This window comes from Colletotrichum graminicola (genome assembly GCF_000149035.1).
Source record: "Colletotrichum graminicola M1.001 genomic scaffold supercont1.56, whole genome shotgun sequence".
Classification (NCBI taxonomy): Eukaryota; Fungi; Ascomycota; class Sordariomycetes; order Glomerellales; family Glomerellaceae; genus Colletotrichum; species Colletotrichum graminicola.
The window spans coordinates 274722-288688 of NW_007361060.1; the positions used below are offsets into that span (position 1 = coordinate 274722).

The 13967-nt window shown below is 29.3% G+C and overlaps 1 protein-coding gene across 1 annotated transcript; it reads left to right on the forward strand.

Moving 5' to 3' along the window:
* Positions 1-5174: 5174 nt before the first annotated feature.
* GLRG_10153 (uncharacterized protein) lies at positions 5175-5792 on the forward strand (the record flags this gene model as incomplete). The annotated part of the gene is made up of 1 exon (XM_008100838.1): positions 5175-5792. The coding sequence occupies one exon, from the start codon at positions 5175-5177 to the stop codon at positions 5790-5792; it is 618 nt and encodes a 205-aa protein (XP_008099029.1).
* Positions 5793-13967: the final 8175 nt, after the last annotated feature.

A 13967-nucleotide genomic window follows, 5' to 3' on the forward strand; every position in this document is an offset into this window, starting at 1 on the left:
TAAGAGTATCTCTTATACTCTTAATACTTCTTTATCTTATATTTTCTCTATTATAGAGGTTATATATATATAAGATATATATATTAATTACGTAAGTATGTCTAATTACGTAATTAGTAGAAGATAGGAGAAAGAACTAGATTATCTAAGAAACCTCCTCTTAACTCTATTTCTTTAACTAGGTTATTACTTTAAGTTAAGGTTATCTAACTAGGCTATTAAGTTACATAATCTTAGATTAATTTCTAAGTAGCTTACGTAAGTATAGAATATTCTAGTACGCTAGATATGTCTATATAAGGGCTAGATTTCTTCTTGTTTCTATTCTATCTTATTCTTTCTCTAAGTAAGTAAATTAGAATAGTTAGTAATCAAACAATAAGACTAACTATTATACTTTCTTTATATCTATATCTATATATCTCTATATCTACCCCTGTTATCCTATATCCTTTCTTCTATAGGATATATCTTTATATAAGAGATATACTCTCTTATATACTCTTAGGCTATTATTCTCTAAGAGATCTAAGCCTACCTGTTGTGCTAACAATAATAGACCTTTTTATAGAGGTAATAAAAGAGTTTATAAGGCTATTTTTAACAAGAAAAAAGACTATAGCTATATCTATTATTATTATTTCTTTAAAGAATATTATATAATAACTTTATGATAAAGTCTTATAGGGAGAAAAGTAATTATAAAAAGATTTATAGTAATAACTATAGGTCTTAGTAACAGATTACTAACCCTCTAGTAGACCTACCCTACTATTTAGTTTTCTAGTAGCAGAGCCCTTATTCCTGTGGCTCTGTAAGCTTAAGTCTTATAATATACTAATACCTACTATTAAGCCCTACCTAGTTAAGTGCCTATAGCTATTATCTTATAAAAGTAACTTTTACTAGTTAGACCTTTACCTAAAGTACTTATTACTTATTACTCCTTCTTATTATTATAAAACTTATACTATAGTTCTTTTTTTTTATGCAGTTATCTATATAATAATCTAATTAACTTATAGGTATAAAGGCTATACTGCTTACACTTTTACCTTAGTAGGGCTTTTACTGACTATAACTTACTAAGTTATAATTGTCCTCTAATTCTATTTCTTGTTACCTTATGTCTAGATAGCCTATTACTAGTATAAATTATCTTATTACTTAAAATACTTATATTTTAGGCTTCTATTTCTTATTCTCTAAGGTGTTTTTGCCTCCTAGACAGAAGGCAATATATTACTTCTCTATTTCTTAGTACACTAGATTATCTTATTTTAGAACATTATCTACCTAGTGTATTAGAATAAAAAATACTTTACTATTTTTACTACTTATCTATATCTATATAAATCTAAGGGTGCTGTGTTTCTAGGACACCCTTTGCTATCTAGGATATCGCTAATACGTTGCCTACTAGAATATATCAGGATAACTTCCCTACCTAGATTAGAAGGGCCAGAATAGCCATATAGGTGGTGTTTACAGCAGTGCTTATATAGATCTCTTGAGCATTAGTAGACCTTTTGACTAGTTAGCTTAATTAGTTAAAGCAACTAGTTTGAAGTCTATTAGTAGCTCTGTAACTGTTAGTAACCTGTTCTATATAAATCCTTACGGCTGTAAAGTCAGGGGGATAAAGGTAGCAATAGGGATAGTAAAAGTAATAGGCATAGGTACACCTTCCTTTTACAGCCATAAGATTGTTAATAGGTCAGAGAGGGGGGGAGGGTAGTGCTACCTTTTTACGGCCGTAAGGAGCCGCTGTCGCTGCCACAGATCCTTACGGTCGTGAAATAAAGGGGGCAGGGGGGCCGGTCCGGTGGCGGGGGGGGCTGATTAGGCCGCGACTGTAGCTCTAAAGGTCTACTTAGGTAGTAGGCCATATCTGTAGCGGCTGCTGCTAATATTCGCCACACAAAGCTATTCTAGCTTTACGTTATAGGGCGTGTAGGGGGGGTTAGACAGAAACTAGGTGTATGTAGGTCTCTAGATAAGTAATGTTTAACCTCGCTGCTAAAGCTCTAATATCTACTATTTCATAAGTATACTTTATCTTAATTCTTTTACTCTATAGGTTAAATAGTTTGTCTTCTAATTCTAAGCAGAACTGTTCCTATTTAAAGTTGTTCCTTCCCTTTACATTCTTGTTCCCATCCTGCCTGCGGGATAGATAGCCTTTTACTCGACTTAGAGCCCTCTTATTTCTTTGTCTCTAGCCAGTTCTCCTGAGTGTCTCTTGTGGCGCTTCTTGTATTCTGTCTTGTACTCCTGACTGTGTCTAACTTAACCATTGGGAACATTATCGTTAATTAATCCCAAAGGGGCATTACAGATGCTCTACTTAACACTGTCGGCAGCAGTGTGACCTCCTTAATTAATTCCAAGCAGTTTCTTAGCCTTAGATACAAGGGGCGAATTAGTCGCCACAAGATGACGGACCACTAGTTGCCGCTGTTCGATAGTCAACTCGCTTTGTGCACGTGTAACAGCTTCAGGGTGCGCTTCAATAATCCAGGCAATATCTTTCATGTCCTTCTCATCCTTCTTTCGCTGTGGAGCAGCTAGGGCCCGGACCTTAGACAGCAGAATTTTCTCTATCTGCAGTAAATTGACGAAAGCCAGCTCTCTATCGCTGTTCCATTTAGGGCTAATCTCTTGGGTAACGCCTTCTAAGTTTTTGGGTGTGTTTGCATAACCTAGGTTGCATGGTTAAATTTATTCAGAAGTCCACCAGAATCACTCACCTGCAATATTGAAATCCACCTCGAAAAACCTATTATTATGGTTGTAATAGGTTCTTAAGTGTCCCGAGTTTGCCCACCAATCGTCTCCAGGGACAATGAAATTTTTGTTTATGGCTAATCGATTTCTGAGATGAGCAATATCAGTCTGAATCAAGACATCGATATCCGATGTACAACGATTTGGTTCTCCGTAGAGTATTAGGGCAAAGCCACCAGATATGGCCCAAGGTATACCCGCCTCATCCAGAGTCGATCTGATCATTGCTGTGGTGTGCATGAGATCAGGGATTCCCGGGCAAGACTCTGCATTCGCCCGAAGCCATATCCCTTCTTGTTTAGTATAGATACCATCCTTGATGTCTCGGGTATCAACTGGGGAGTGCTGGCTTGCGGAAAGATGTCTTTTATCAACAAGCTTGTTGTCTTGACTAGAAACTGTTGGCTGAAATGGGCTAACACCTTTGGAGCTAAGATAGTGCCTTAGTTCTATTCCCGGAGGCAACGACAGGGCTGCAGCGGCTAGCAGCCACAAGCAGTAAATAGTTGTAACAAAAGGGCGCATAATGAAGCAGTCTTAAGAGTTAGGGCGCAAGTGTAAAACAAAACAGGTAAGGGAGGAATACAAGAAGTACTAATAACTTAACCCCCCTATAAGTAGGCCACTCCTACATCCAAGCCATTCCAAAAGAATCTAAAGAGTTCTTTAAATACTTATACTATTCTTCTATATTTATGTACTATTTTTAAATCAATATAGTATTAATAAATAGAGGTAAATATATAGCTACTTCTCCTTACTAAGAAAATCGTAGTATTTTCTAAAACTTTATAAATCTTTATAGCTTTTTATATAAAACAGTTATAATTCTACAAAGAATCCTACTAAGCTTCTTATTGCTTATGTATATACAAGTACTATATATAGTATATAAGTATACTATATATAGATCTAGTAGCTTTTGAGAAGGAGAGTAAAAGTAAGAAAATAGGTTATTTTAAATAGCTATTTATATATAAGATATGTAATTTTTCTTTAATATATACAATAATATCAAGTACTTATATACTATTAATTATATATAAGTTCTCTTATATAATATAGTATTATAAATTAAAAACTTAGTTATAGTAGTATAACCTATATAATAATTCTAGAAATTCCTAAAATAGTAATAATATATATAGTACTCCTTTTTAAGTAGTCTTATATAGTATACTGTACTACTCTATATATACTATATTCTATATATGAAAATAGGTTTTATTAAACATACTAGTAAGAACTAGAAATAGTTTAGTTTCAAGTAATATAGAGATCTATAAGTAAAGCTTATTAACTTTATAGATATACTTTTATAATATCTTGGTTATTATACTATATAAAACGATTCTAACCTAGATTTAAACTTTTTATATTACTTTATATTGAAATAGTTAATAAAAGGGCTATTTCACTAAAACGATATTTATATTAAAATATATATATTACATATTAAGCTAAAAAGCTATATATATTAATGCTTATACTTTATATTATACTATATATTAAAAGCTTGCTTATAAGTGTTGTTTATAAATAGGAAAGCCTATAAGAAGAGTAGTGGTAAAGTGGCTTAGATGTAGAGGTGGCCTGCTTATAGGGGGGTTAAGCCATATGCTAATAAAATTGTGTCTGCGGCGCGAGGGGAAGAGAGAAGGGTGGTCTAGACTATAGCATGAATTAAATAAGGTTTCTTATTACTATGTCGTTTTTATTAGGTTCTAGTCTAAATGAACTTAGCGCCACTTTTAACCGGAAGACTACATCCTTACGGGGGAGCCGATACTACACTATATTATACTTCACAGGGGGGTAGAAATAAGTTTTTCTATCCTAATAATGTGTTAATTCTATGTAAACGTTAGAAATATATATAATTATATTCTCTATTCCTTACTATCTAGTAAAAATATAAATTTTATAAAGGTAATATAATAAAGATTGTAGAGGACTAGTTCTTCTTAGTTTGTAAATGTAGTAAAGTTATAAATACTATTATTATACCCTACTTTACTTATAGGCCATCCCTACATCCAGGCCATCTAAAAATGCCGCATCCCCCTTAACTATTATCACTACTACCTTTTTTAAACTATTATACTAATTACATATATTGCTAAACAGGCCCTTATAGAGGTGTGGGGTAGTTTCTATTTATGAGACAGCTTAGAAATATAGTATACTATACTAATTACTTTAATATTAATACTACTGGCAGCAAAGCAGAAATACTTTCTTGATCTATATATAGTATTTATCTTAGATCTAAGAGGATATGTTAGCTGTCTATATATTAATTTAACAGTCCCTTAGCAGACCCCTTGACTATCACTTAATTAACACGCGTTCTATTTTCTAGCCCTCTTCTTACACAAACTATAGACATGAGATACACTCACTTTCTTTGTATCCCGCTTGTCACGACGATTTCGAGGCCTCAGCTGTCCGCCAGCCTGCGCGACCTCTCAACAAATATTGCTGACTTGGGAATTCCAAGCTCCGTAGTGCGGCCTCTTAGCACCATGCACCTTACTCTGGGCAACATGCGCCTTCCTGAAGCCAAAGATATTAAAAAGGCAACAGAGGTTCTTCAAAGCATAAAGCCCCTACTTCCTAATACGCCAGTCAAAATTTCGCTCCACGGACTTCATGCCTTCCCTACTGCTGATCAAAGCCACGCCGATATTCTCTTTGCGCCCCCTATATGCCTTCATTACGATTTTAATCGCCTTTGCCACAAGATCAGGCATATTTTTGAAGAAGCTGATGTCGTGGACAAGAATGGTTTTGGCCTATCGCTTCACGCCACACTTATTAATGCTAGGAAGAAAACCCTTTCGGGCTCTATTGATGCAAAAGGGCTTATTGAGAAATATCAGGATTACGTCTGGATGGAAGATGTGCCTGTCGAGAAGATCGGAATCTGCCGTATGGGTGCTGAGAAGATTGGGCCTGATGATGAAGAATACGTAATCATTACTTCCATTGACTTTAGAAGTTAAGATAGCCTGCCCACCCTAGTTATAAGCTACCTTTATTATAAAGTAGTCCTCTTTATATAGGTTAGATAACGTGAGATGTCTAATTATATAAACAGCTTTGCAGGTAAAAATTAAATTTATCCTTTAGCATAAAATAACGTATATTATTATTATTGTTTAGATAGCTTGTCTATAGTGTTATATAGTCTAATTCATACTATTTATGGTCTTCTACTAGATACTTTTAGCGCTAGTCTTATAGTAGGTAGTCTCCTAAAGATACTTAAGAACTTAATAGAACTCTCTAAATAACTCTACTAACTACTTGTCTATTTTCTCTATGATAACCTAAAACTAGTTATAGCTGTCCTATGTTAATAAAGTCTTTATATAATCTATAACTACTTCTTCTTTTCTTGAAAGTATACTAATAGATGCTTATCTACCTGGTCTATCTAACAGTAGTGCTTAGATTTATTTATACTTTCCTTAAGATTGTCTATACTAGGATAGTAATCCTAATTGTTTATAGGAATTGATATAGATACACCAGGAGTTAATACAGACGCACCGGCCTTACAGACGCACCGCTATTCACTTTCCTGATTGGTTTAAAAAATTGTTGTTAGTGCAACCAAATTCTGCCAGGCCCACAGGAGGTAGCCCATCGCAGCAGCCCATCGCAGCCCATCGCGGCAGCCCATCGCAGGCTATCGCGGCAGCCCATTGCAGCCTATTAAGGCAGCCTATTAAGGCAGCCTATTAAGGTAGCCCAAGGGGGTCCTTTTTATAGCTATAAAGAATAGCAGTGTTAGTGTAATTGCCTTTACCGCCTTTATAAGGATATACTATTTTTTTGAACTAATTAGAAAGGTAAACAGTGGTGCGTCTATAAGGCTAGTGCGTCTATATTAATTCCTGGTGTATCTATATTAATTCTGTTGTTTATATTACTTTAGTTACCCTTGTTACTAGTCTCATAGTCTAAAGTATCTACGTTTAAATATATTTATAGGAGTTTAAAACAATATAACATATAATATAACATAAAGATATAATATAAATACAATATAATAGAATATAAATATAATATATATATTTATATTATGTTATATAGGAGAGATAATATATGTATTTATACTTACATTATATTATATTTTAAATATATTTTATATAATATATAACTATATAATATAAAATAAAAAAAACAAAAAATAAATAAATTAATTATATATAATATTATTAAATTTTTACTTATAGTATAGTATTATTTATATATTTTACTTAAAATATTATATACTTAAAAACTAAGATTTATAAAAGACTTTTAAGTACTATATAAATAGTAAATATAATTTAATAATATATTAATTAATTTATAATATAATAAGTATTATATATTATAAGAAACCTAAAAAGTAGGCCTACTACTTAGTTATAACAGAATTAGCCTTAAGTAGAAATATTAATATTCTAACAGCCCCCTTTAAGGGCATTTCTAGTATTAACCTTATCTAGTTAGTCTATACGCCTGCTAGTTAAGGACTTACGGTTACACGTAACTACTTATTAGACTTACTATTATATTTACCTACTCTTTTAGACTTACAGTAGCGTAAATTAAGCGCATAATCTTTATAAGCGTGCAGGGTAACATATATATAGTTAGCTAAACTACTAAGCTAACTAGGCTTATAACCTATAAGAAACCTAAAAAGTAGGCCTACTACTTAGTTATAATAGAATTAGCCTTAAGTAAGAATATTAAGATTTTAATATATATTAATATATATAACTATATTAAAGCTATTATAAATAACTACCTATATAATAACTAACTATAATATAACTAATAATAATATAACTAACTATATAATAACTAACTTTAAAATAACTAATAATATTATTATTAACTATAAAATAACTAATAACAAAAGTAGTATTAATATAGTATATTATAAATAATATAGTATATAGTATTATATATTAAGTAAAGTTTAAAACAGCTTGCCTATATATAGTAATTTCTCTAAGTCCCTATTTTTATTACAAGTAGTACTTACTATAAGTAGGGGAAAAACTACTACTTACTGCTTTTAGTAAGCATGTAGGGGGGGGGGGGGGGGGGGGGGATGCGCTAACTAGAAGCGGTAAGCAGGAGCTTCTTAATTACTATATTAACATTATTACCCTTATAAACTATAAAGATAATAATATATACCTCTATTCTTTATCTATAATCTTAGAATTATTTAATCTACTTTATTATAGTAACCTAGTAAAACAAATTACCCTTAAGTTATACCCTATTATATATACTGCTATACTATACTTTTACTATAAACTCTATCTATATACCTAGATTAAACTTTTTTACTCTATACTACCTTATAAACTACCTAACCCTAGATACTTATACTTCTATTTCCTTACCCCCTAGTCTATCCCCCTCCTACTACTAACCCTAACCTTACTTTTGTTACTAAGCCTCCTACGGAACCCTATACTATTCTTGCCGCTATAACTGCTTAGTTACCTTATACAACCTGCTTGCTTATACTCCTCCCTACCTAATTTCCTACTAACCCTAACTAGTCCTAACTCCTTCTTGCTTGCTATCTCCTATAGCCTTATGCTAACCCTAACCCTACGCTCCCTTACTAACCCTAACCTCTACCTTACTTAACTCCCTCCTCTAGGCTCCCTACCTATAGGACGAACGCTATATACTTATAGTATACTAGTTGTCCTTTATTTATATAATAACGTTATCTTATTCTTATATCTCTATTCCTCCTTCTTATTTACTTTTTCTTACTCTAATTAATACCTTCTTATTAATTATTATAATAAATACTTTATTCTTACTAAGAAGTATACTATCTAATAGTAGGGATTATAATAGTTACTTAATTAATTCTGTTATATATTATATATCTATAGTAAATTACTATAGAAATAGGGAAAACCCCCTATTTCTTAGTTAGGAAATCCCTAGCTAATCCTAGTAATATTATTAGTAGACTTACCCTAAAAGTAGGGCTAATTTACTGCCTATTCCCTAATAATTTACTATAGGGTAACTATATATTTACTAGTTAATTTACGTGTAATTCTACTATATTTAATACACCCCCTTAGCGCTAGTAACGTAGTTAATCACTATAGAGCCTATACTAAATATCCTCTATATATAGCCTATTTATTTATTAATTATCCTTTAATATCTTATACGTTTTCCTCCTTTATTTAGTAGTAAAGCTTAACTTTATTATTAGCTAATTCTTATTATTAATTTACTTTAAGGCGTACGTATTAATTACTTATATTTAATTAAGCTATAAATATAGTAAATTATAGCGCACTAAGCGCCTTTATTAATCTATTAGCTATTAATTTAGTAGACTTCTTATATTTAATAGTAATCTAATTTACTACTACTTTTTATTATAGCTAGTAGTTATAAATATTTATATACTATAGCCTTATCTATAGTTAGATAAGCTCCTTAGTAATAAGCCTAATAGTCTAGGTATTATTATAGCTAATATAAATAGTTAGTAGCTATTTAGTAGCTACCTACTTATTAAGTAATAATTTAGTTCTTATTTATATTAATAGTTAAATACCTAGTGTAGTAATTAATCTACTAGTAAAAAGTGTTTCCTTTATAGTAAATAATAAGGCTAGTAATTTAGCCTTAGTAGTTAATATTATTACTATATCTTATTTATTTACTTACTAGGAGATAAGCCCTCTAAATAGCTTTAGTGTGTACGCTTATAAGCTATAATAGTCTAGTAAGTTATTAGTAAATAAGGCGTCTAAAGCGACCTTTAATATATTATCTTTACTACCTAGCGTTACTTTATATTTAAGGTAAAAGTGCTATATTTAATAGAGATACCTAAGTATATAATTTACTGCCTTTTAGTAATCTAGATTTAGATTATAGTTAAAGTAGGTAAGCTAGCTAGCTATAAAAGTGACGTCTAGCTAAGTTATTACTACTATATATAGGATTATCTCTACCTTTTTTTAATATTAATTAACCTCTTATAATAAGGCTATATATTTACTAGGTAATAGCTTAGCCTTTACTATAGGTAATAATTTATTATATTTCTTATTTATTAGTAGTAGTTTAGTTACTTTATTATAATATACTACTTATAAGAGCTAGAGATAATAGTTACTTTAGTTATAAATTACCTTAAGGCTAAGGAACTACTATAATAGGCCTCTACCTTTAAGGTAGTATTATTACTAAAGAGCTACTATCTTATTACTTACTTACGCTTTATTTATATAGTAATAGGCTAATATATAGTTATTAATATAAAAAAAGAATATAATATAATTCTTCTTCTAATAGTAATTCTTATTAGGCACTTAGTAAAAGCCCTATATAGTAAGTCCTTTTTTAAGGTGCTTTTACTATAGCAGTAGTAATTACTAAAGCCTATATAGCGCTTTTAACAGCTAGAAGATCTAGCTAGTAATTTAGTAGCCTAGAGGTATCTTTATAAATACTACCTTATTAATAGTAGCGTAAATAAACATATTAACTACGTTATATTAAAGTAATTCTAGATTAAAATAAGTAGCTATTACTATAAGTATTTTAAATAATATACTTACTAATATAGCTATATAGGTATCTTATAGATCTTTTGCTTATTAGTTACTATAGACTATAAGTCTTACTTTAAATTTAGTTAATTAACTATATTTATTAAGCTTATAGGTATATACCTAGTAGTAGCTAAGAACTTAATACCCTTTAGCTACTACTTATAGCACTATTACCTAAGACTTTAATGTTTTATACTTATATAGATACGCTATTTTAGTATCTTTAAATTATTTTTTATATAGGTAGCCTTTTAACTATCTATAGATTAGTAGAGGGTGTAGTAACTTCTAATACGTGCCTATTAGCCTATAAAGTCTAGTAACTCCTCTATTACGTGCTAGTAATTTACTAGTAATGTCTTTATAATTATTATACCTATTAGGTGTTATATAGTTAATTAAGTAGCCTTAGGTATACTTTAGCTAAAGGTAGTAATCTTTACTTATTAGTTAACTTTATAATATACTAGACTACGTTATTACCTATAAGCTACCTTATATATAGTCTATAATCTTTTACTATAAAGTAAGCCCTATAAGGAAAGCAGCCTTAAATAAAGTCCTTAGTGTAATCTAACTACTTATATATATAGTAGGATAATACCCTTTTATAACGCCTTTAAATAAGGTTACTACTAGCTAGAGATTACCTAATAGGCTAGCTGTAGTTACTTAGGAATTTAATACCTTTTTACGCTTAGTAATATCTTATAAATTAATTATATAAGGATAGGATAAAGTATAAGGGATTACTATCCTTATTACTTTAGAACTATTAGTTCTTAGTAAGTTACTAGCTTATAGGCTATTAGCTATTAATAAATTAATTAATAAGCTATTAGCTATTAATTTAGGTATTTACCTATTAATTATTTTACTATTAGTAATTATTTAGCTATTAGCTGTTAGATTAATTAATCTAGAGCTATTAGTTCCTATTTTACTACCCCCTACGTTAGAATCTATAAAGGCTATAAAAAAAGCGCTTAGTAGTAATAGTAGTAAAGTAAGAAGAAGCGTAAATTTTACCTACTTATATAGATATTCTAGTACGTTACCTAATTATAAAGCGCCTAGTAGAGTAATATTAGTATATTCTATTACTTTATCTATTTCTTTATTAGCTTCTTTATATAATAAGGATTAACTACTAGCTATAATTAGCTTATTGATTTATTATTAAATTACTATAAGGTTAGCTTTATAGAGCTTATTAAGTAATTTATTTATTAATCTATTAAAGATTTATTTCTTATTAAATATTATATTATATATAGTAAAGACCTTATTTTATACTAAATACTAGACGTAATATAAGTTACTAAATATATATCTAATAAGGAATCTAATCTATATAGGCATAAGCTTTTACTAGTAGTTTTATAATAGTTATATGTCTGCTATTAGTATATACGCTTAGTAGCTATAGGCTTATAAATATAAAAGATCTAGCTTTACTATTAGTAAAGGCTTAGCGTACTTATTAAGTATAAAATATAAGTAAAATAATTAATATAAGGATTTCTACCCCTAAGCTGCTAATAGCGTTTAATTATAAAGGTATATAGCTATAGTTATAATTTTAGGCTATAGGACTTTAGGTAATTTTATATTAATTTATATATATTACGCCTTAAGTTTAATAATTATAGTAATTTACTTAGCGCTACTATTTTAAGCCTAGGTATTTACTACTAACAGCTTAATAGAGATTTTATAATTAAAAAGCGTATCTATAAGTTACTTAAGGCGTAGGATTTCTAAGTTAGCCTTAATAACTTTTAGTATAATTAAATATTTAGTTTTTAGTATTATAAGGAAGCCCCTTATTATTAAGTTAATAGTATCTTAGTAGTAGCTATATAAGTAGAAATCTTATATAAGGCCTATTACCTAATCTAAGATTATTATTACTAAGTAGTATCCTATATAGCCTTATTTAAGATTATAAAAGTCTAGCGCTAGGTAATTACCTAGTGCTATATTTATAATAGATTTATAAGGCTAGTAGTAAACCTACTGCCTTATCTTACTAAGACTATATAAATTATAGTCTTATATTATTATAGCGTTAACTTAGGTTAGACGTACTTTATATATAGTATTTATAATCCTTTATAAAGCCTTAGCACCTAGGTAGTTAAGATACTTATACTATATTATTATATTACTATAAAGTAGTTATTATTATGTTAACGTTATATATTTATTTCTTACTTATAGGGTTAGTAGTAAATTATTAGTAGAGTACGTAGTAATAGCGCCTTTACTTTCTTAGCTATAGCTATATTACCTATAATATTTAAGCACTTATTAGTTAGCTTATTCCTTAATATAGCCTATAAGGCTATAATCTATACGCCTTAGGTAATTATTACCTAGGCTTATATCTTACTATATACCTTACTAATATAGCCTTATAAAGAAAATAAGTAATATAGTAAATACGCTATAATATATTACGTTATATATATAGAGCTTTATTAGTAAGCTATTAGCGCTATTTAAAGTAATCTCTATAATACTATATCCTTTAATTATAACTTAAGTAGTACTAGCCTAGATATAGTTACTAATTAGGGCTACTACTAATATAATAAACTATAATATATAGTTAAACATATAGTTAGTAGTGCCTAAATTAAGTAAGGCTAAATTACCTAGCTTATAGCCTTATAAAGTAGTGTAAAAAGCTACCTTTATATAGTATCTACTATATAGTTAATATAACTTAGCCTTAATTCTTTATACTTATTTAGTAAGGTTAGGATTACTTACTATATACTTATTAATTTATTACTAACGTTATATATTTACCTACTAATTATTAGGCCTTTATAACTTATTTATAAAGTAGTAAAGTTATAGTAAATAAAGATTAAAGTATATAAGGTACTTTAGCTTTTTACTTACACTTTATTAATAGTAATATCTCTTATTAGTTAATTTATTCTCCTTTACTACGTCTTTACTATACGTTAAGTTATTATTACTATTACTTTTAGTTAGGCTAAATACGCTATAGCCTACTTAGCTATAGTATAGTAAGTTATTAGTAAAGGCTTTAACCCTCTCTAGCGTTATCTTATAGAGAGACTACTAGTTAAGATTATTCTAGTTACTTATTATTTTACTAGTTACTATATATAAATCTAGCTAGGAGCTAAGTAAACTATTTTATAAAGTAGTAGTAAGGTTATTAAACTAAATTAATAGCTATTAGTAGTTAGGTAAATTAACTTATACTAATTTACTATAGGCTGCGTTCTATTTATTAAGCTATATAGTAAGATCTTTCTTAATAGTTAAGGCCTTTTACTAGGCTTTTACTAACACTTTACTATATTTATTATAGGCGTACTTTATATGCTCTTTTTTAGTTATTCTTACTACTACGCTAAGCTTATTAAGCTATTTAGCTAGTAATTTATTAGATTTATAATATCTTTCTTAAAGATCTATAGATATAGTAGATTTAACTACGTTAGCTACGTCTTTAACGTCTTTTTACTAAGTAGTATACTTATATACTTCCTTATAATAGTAGCTTATCTTACTATT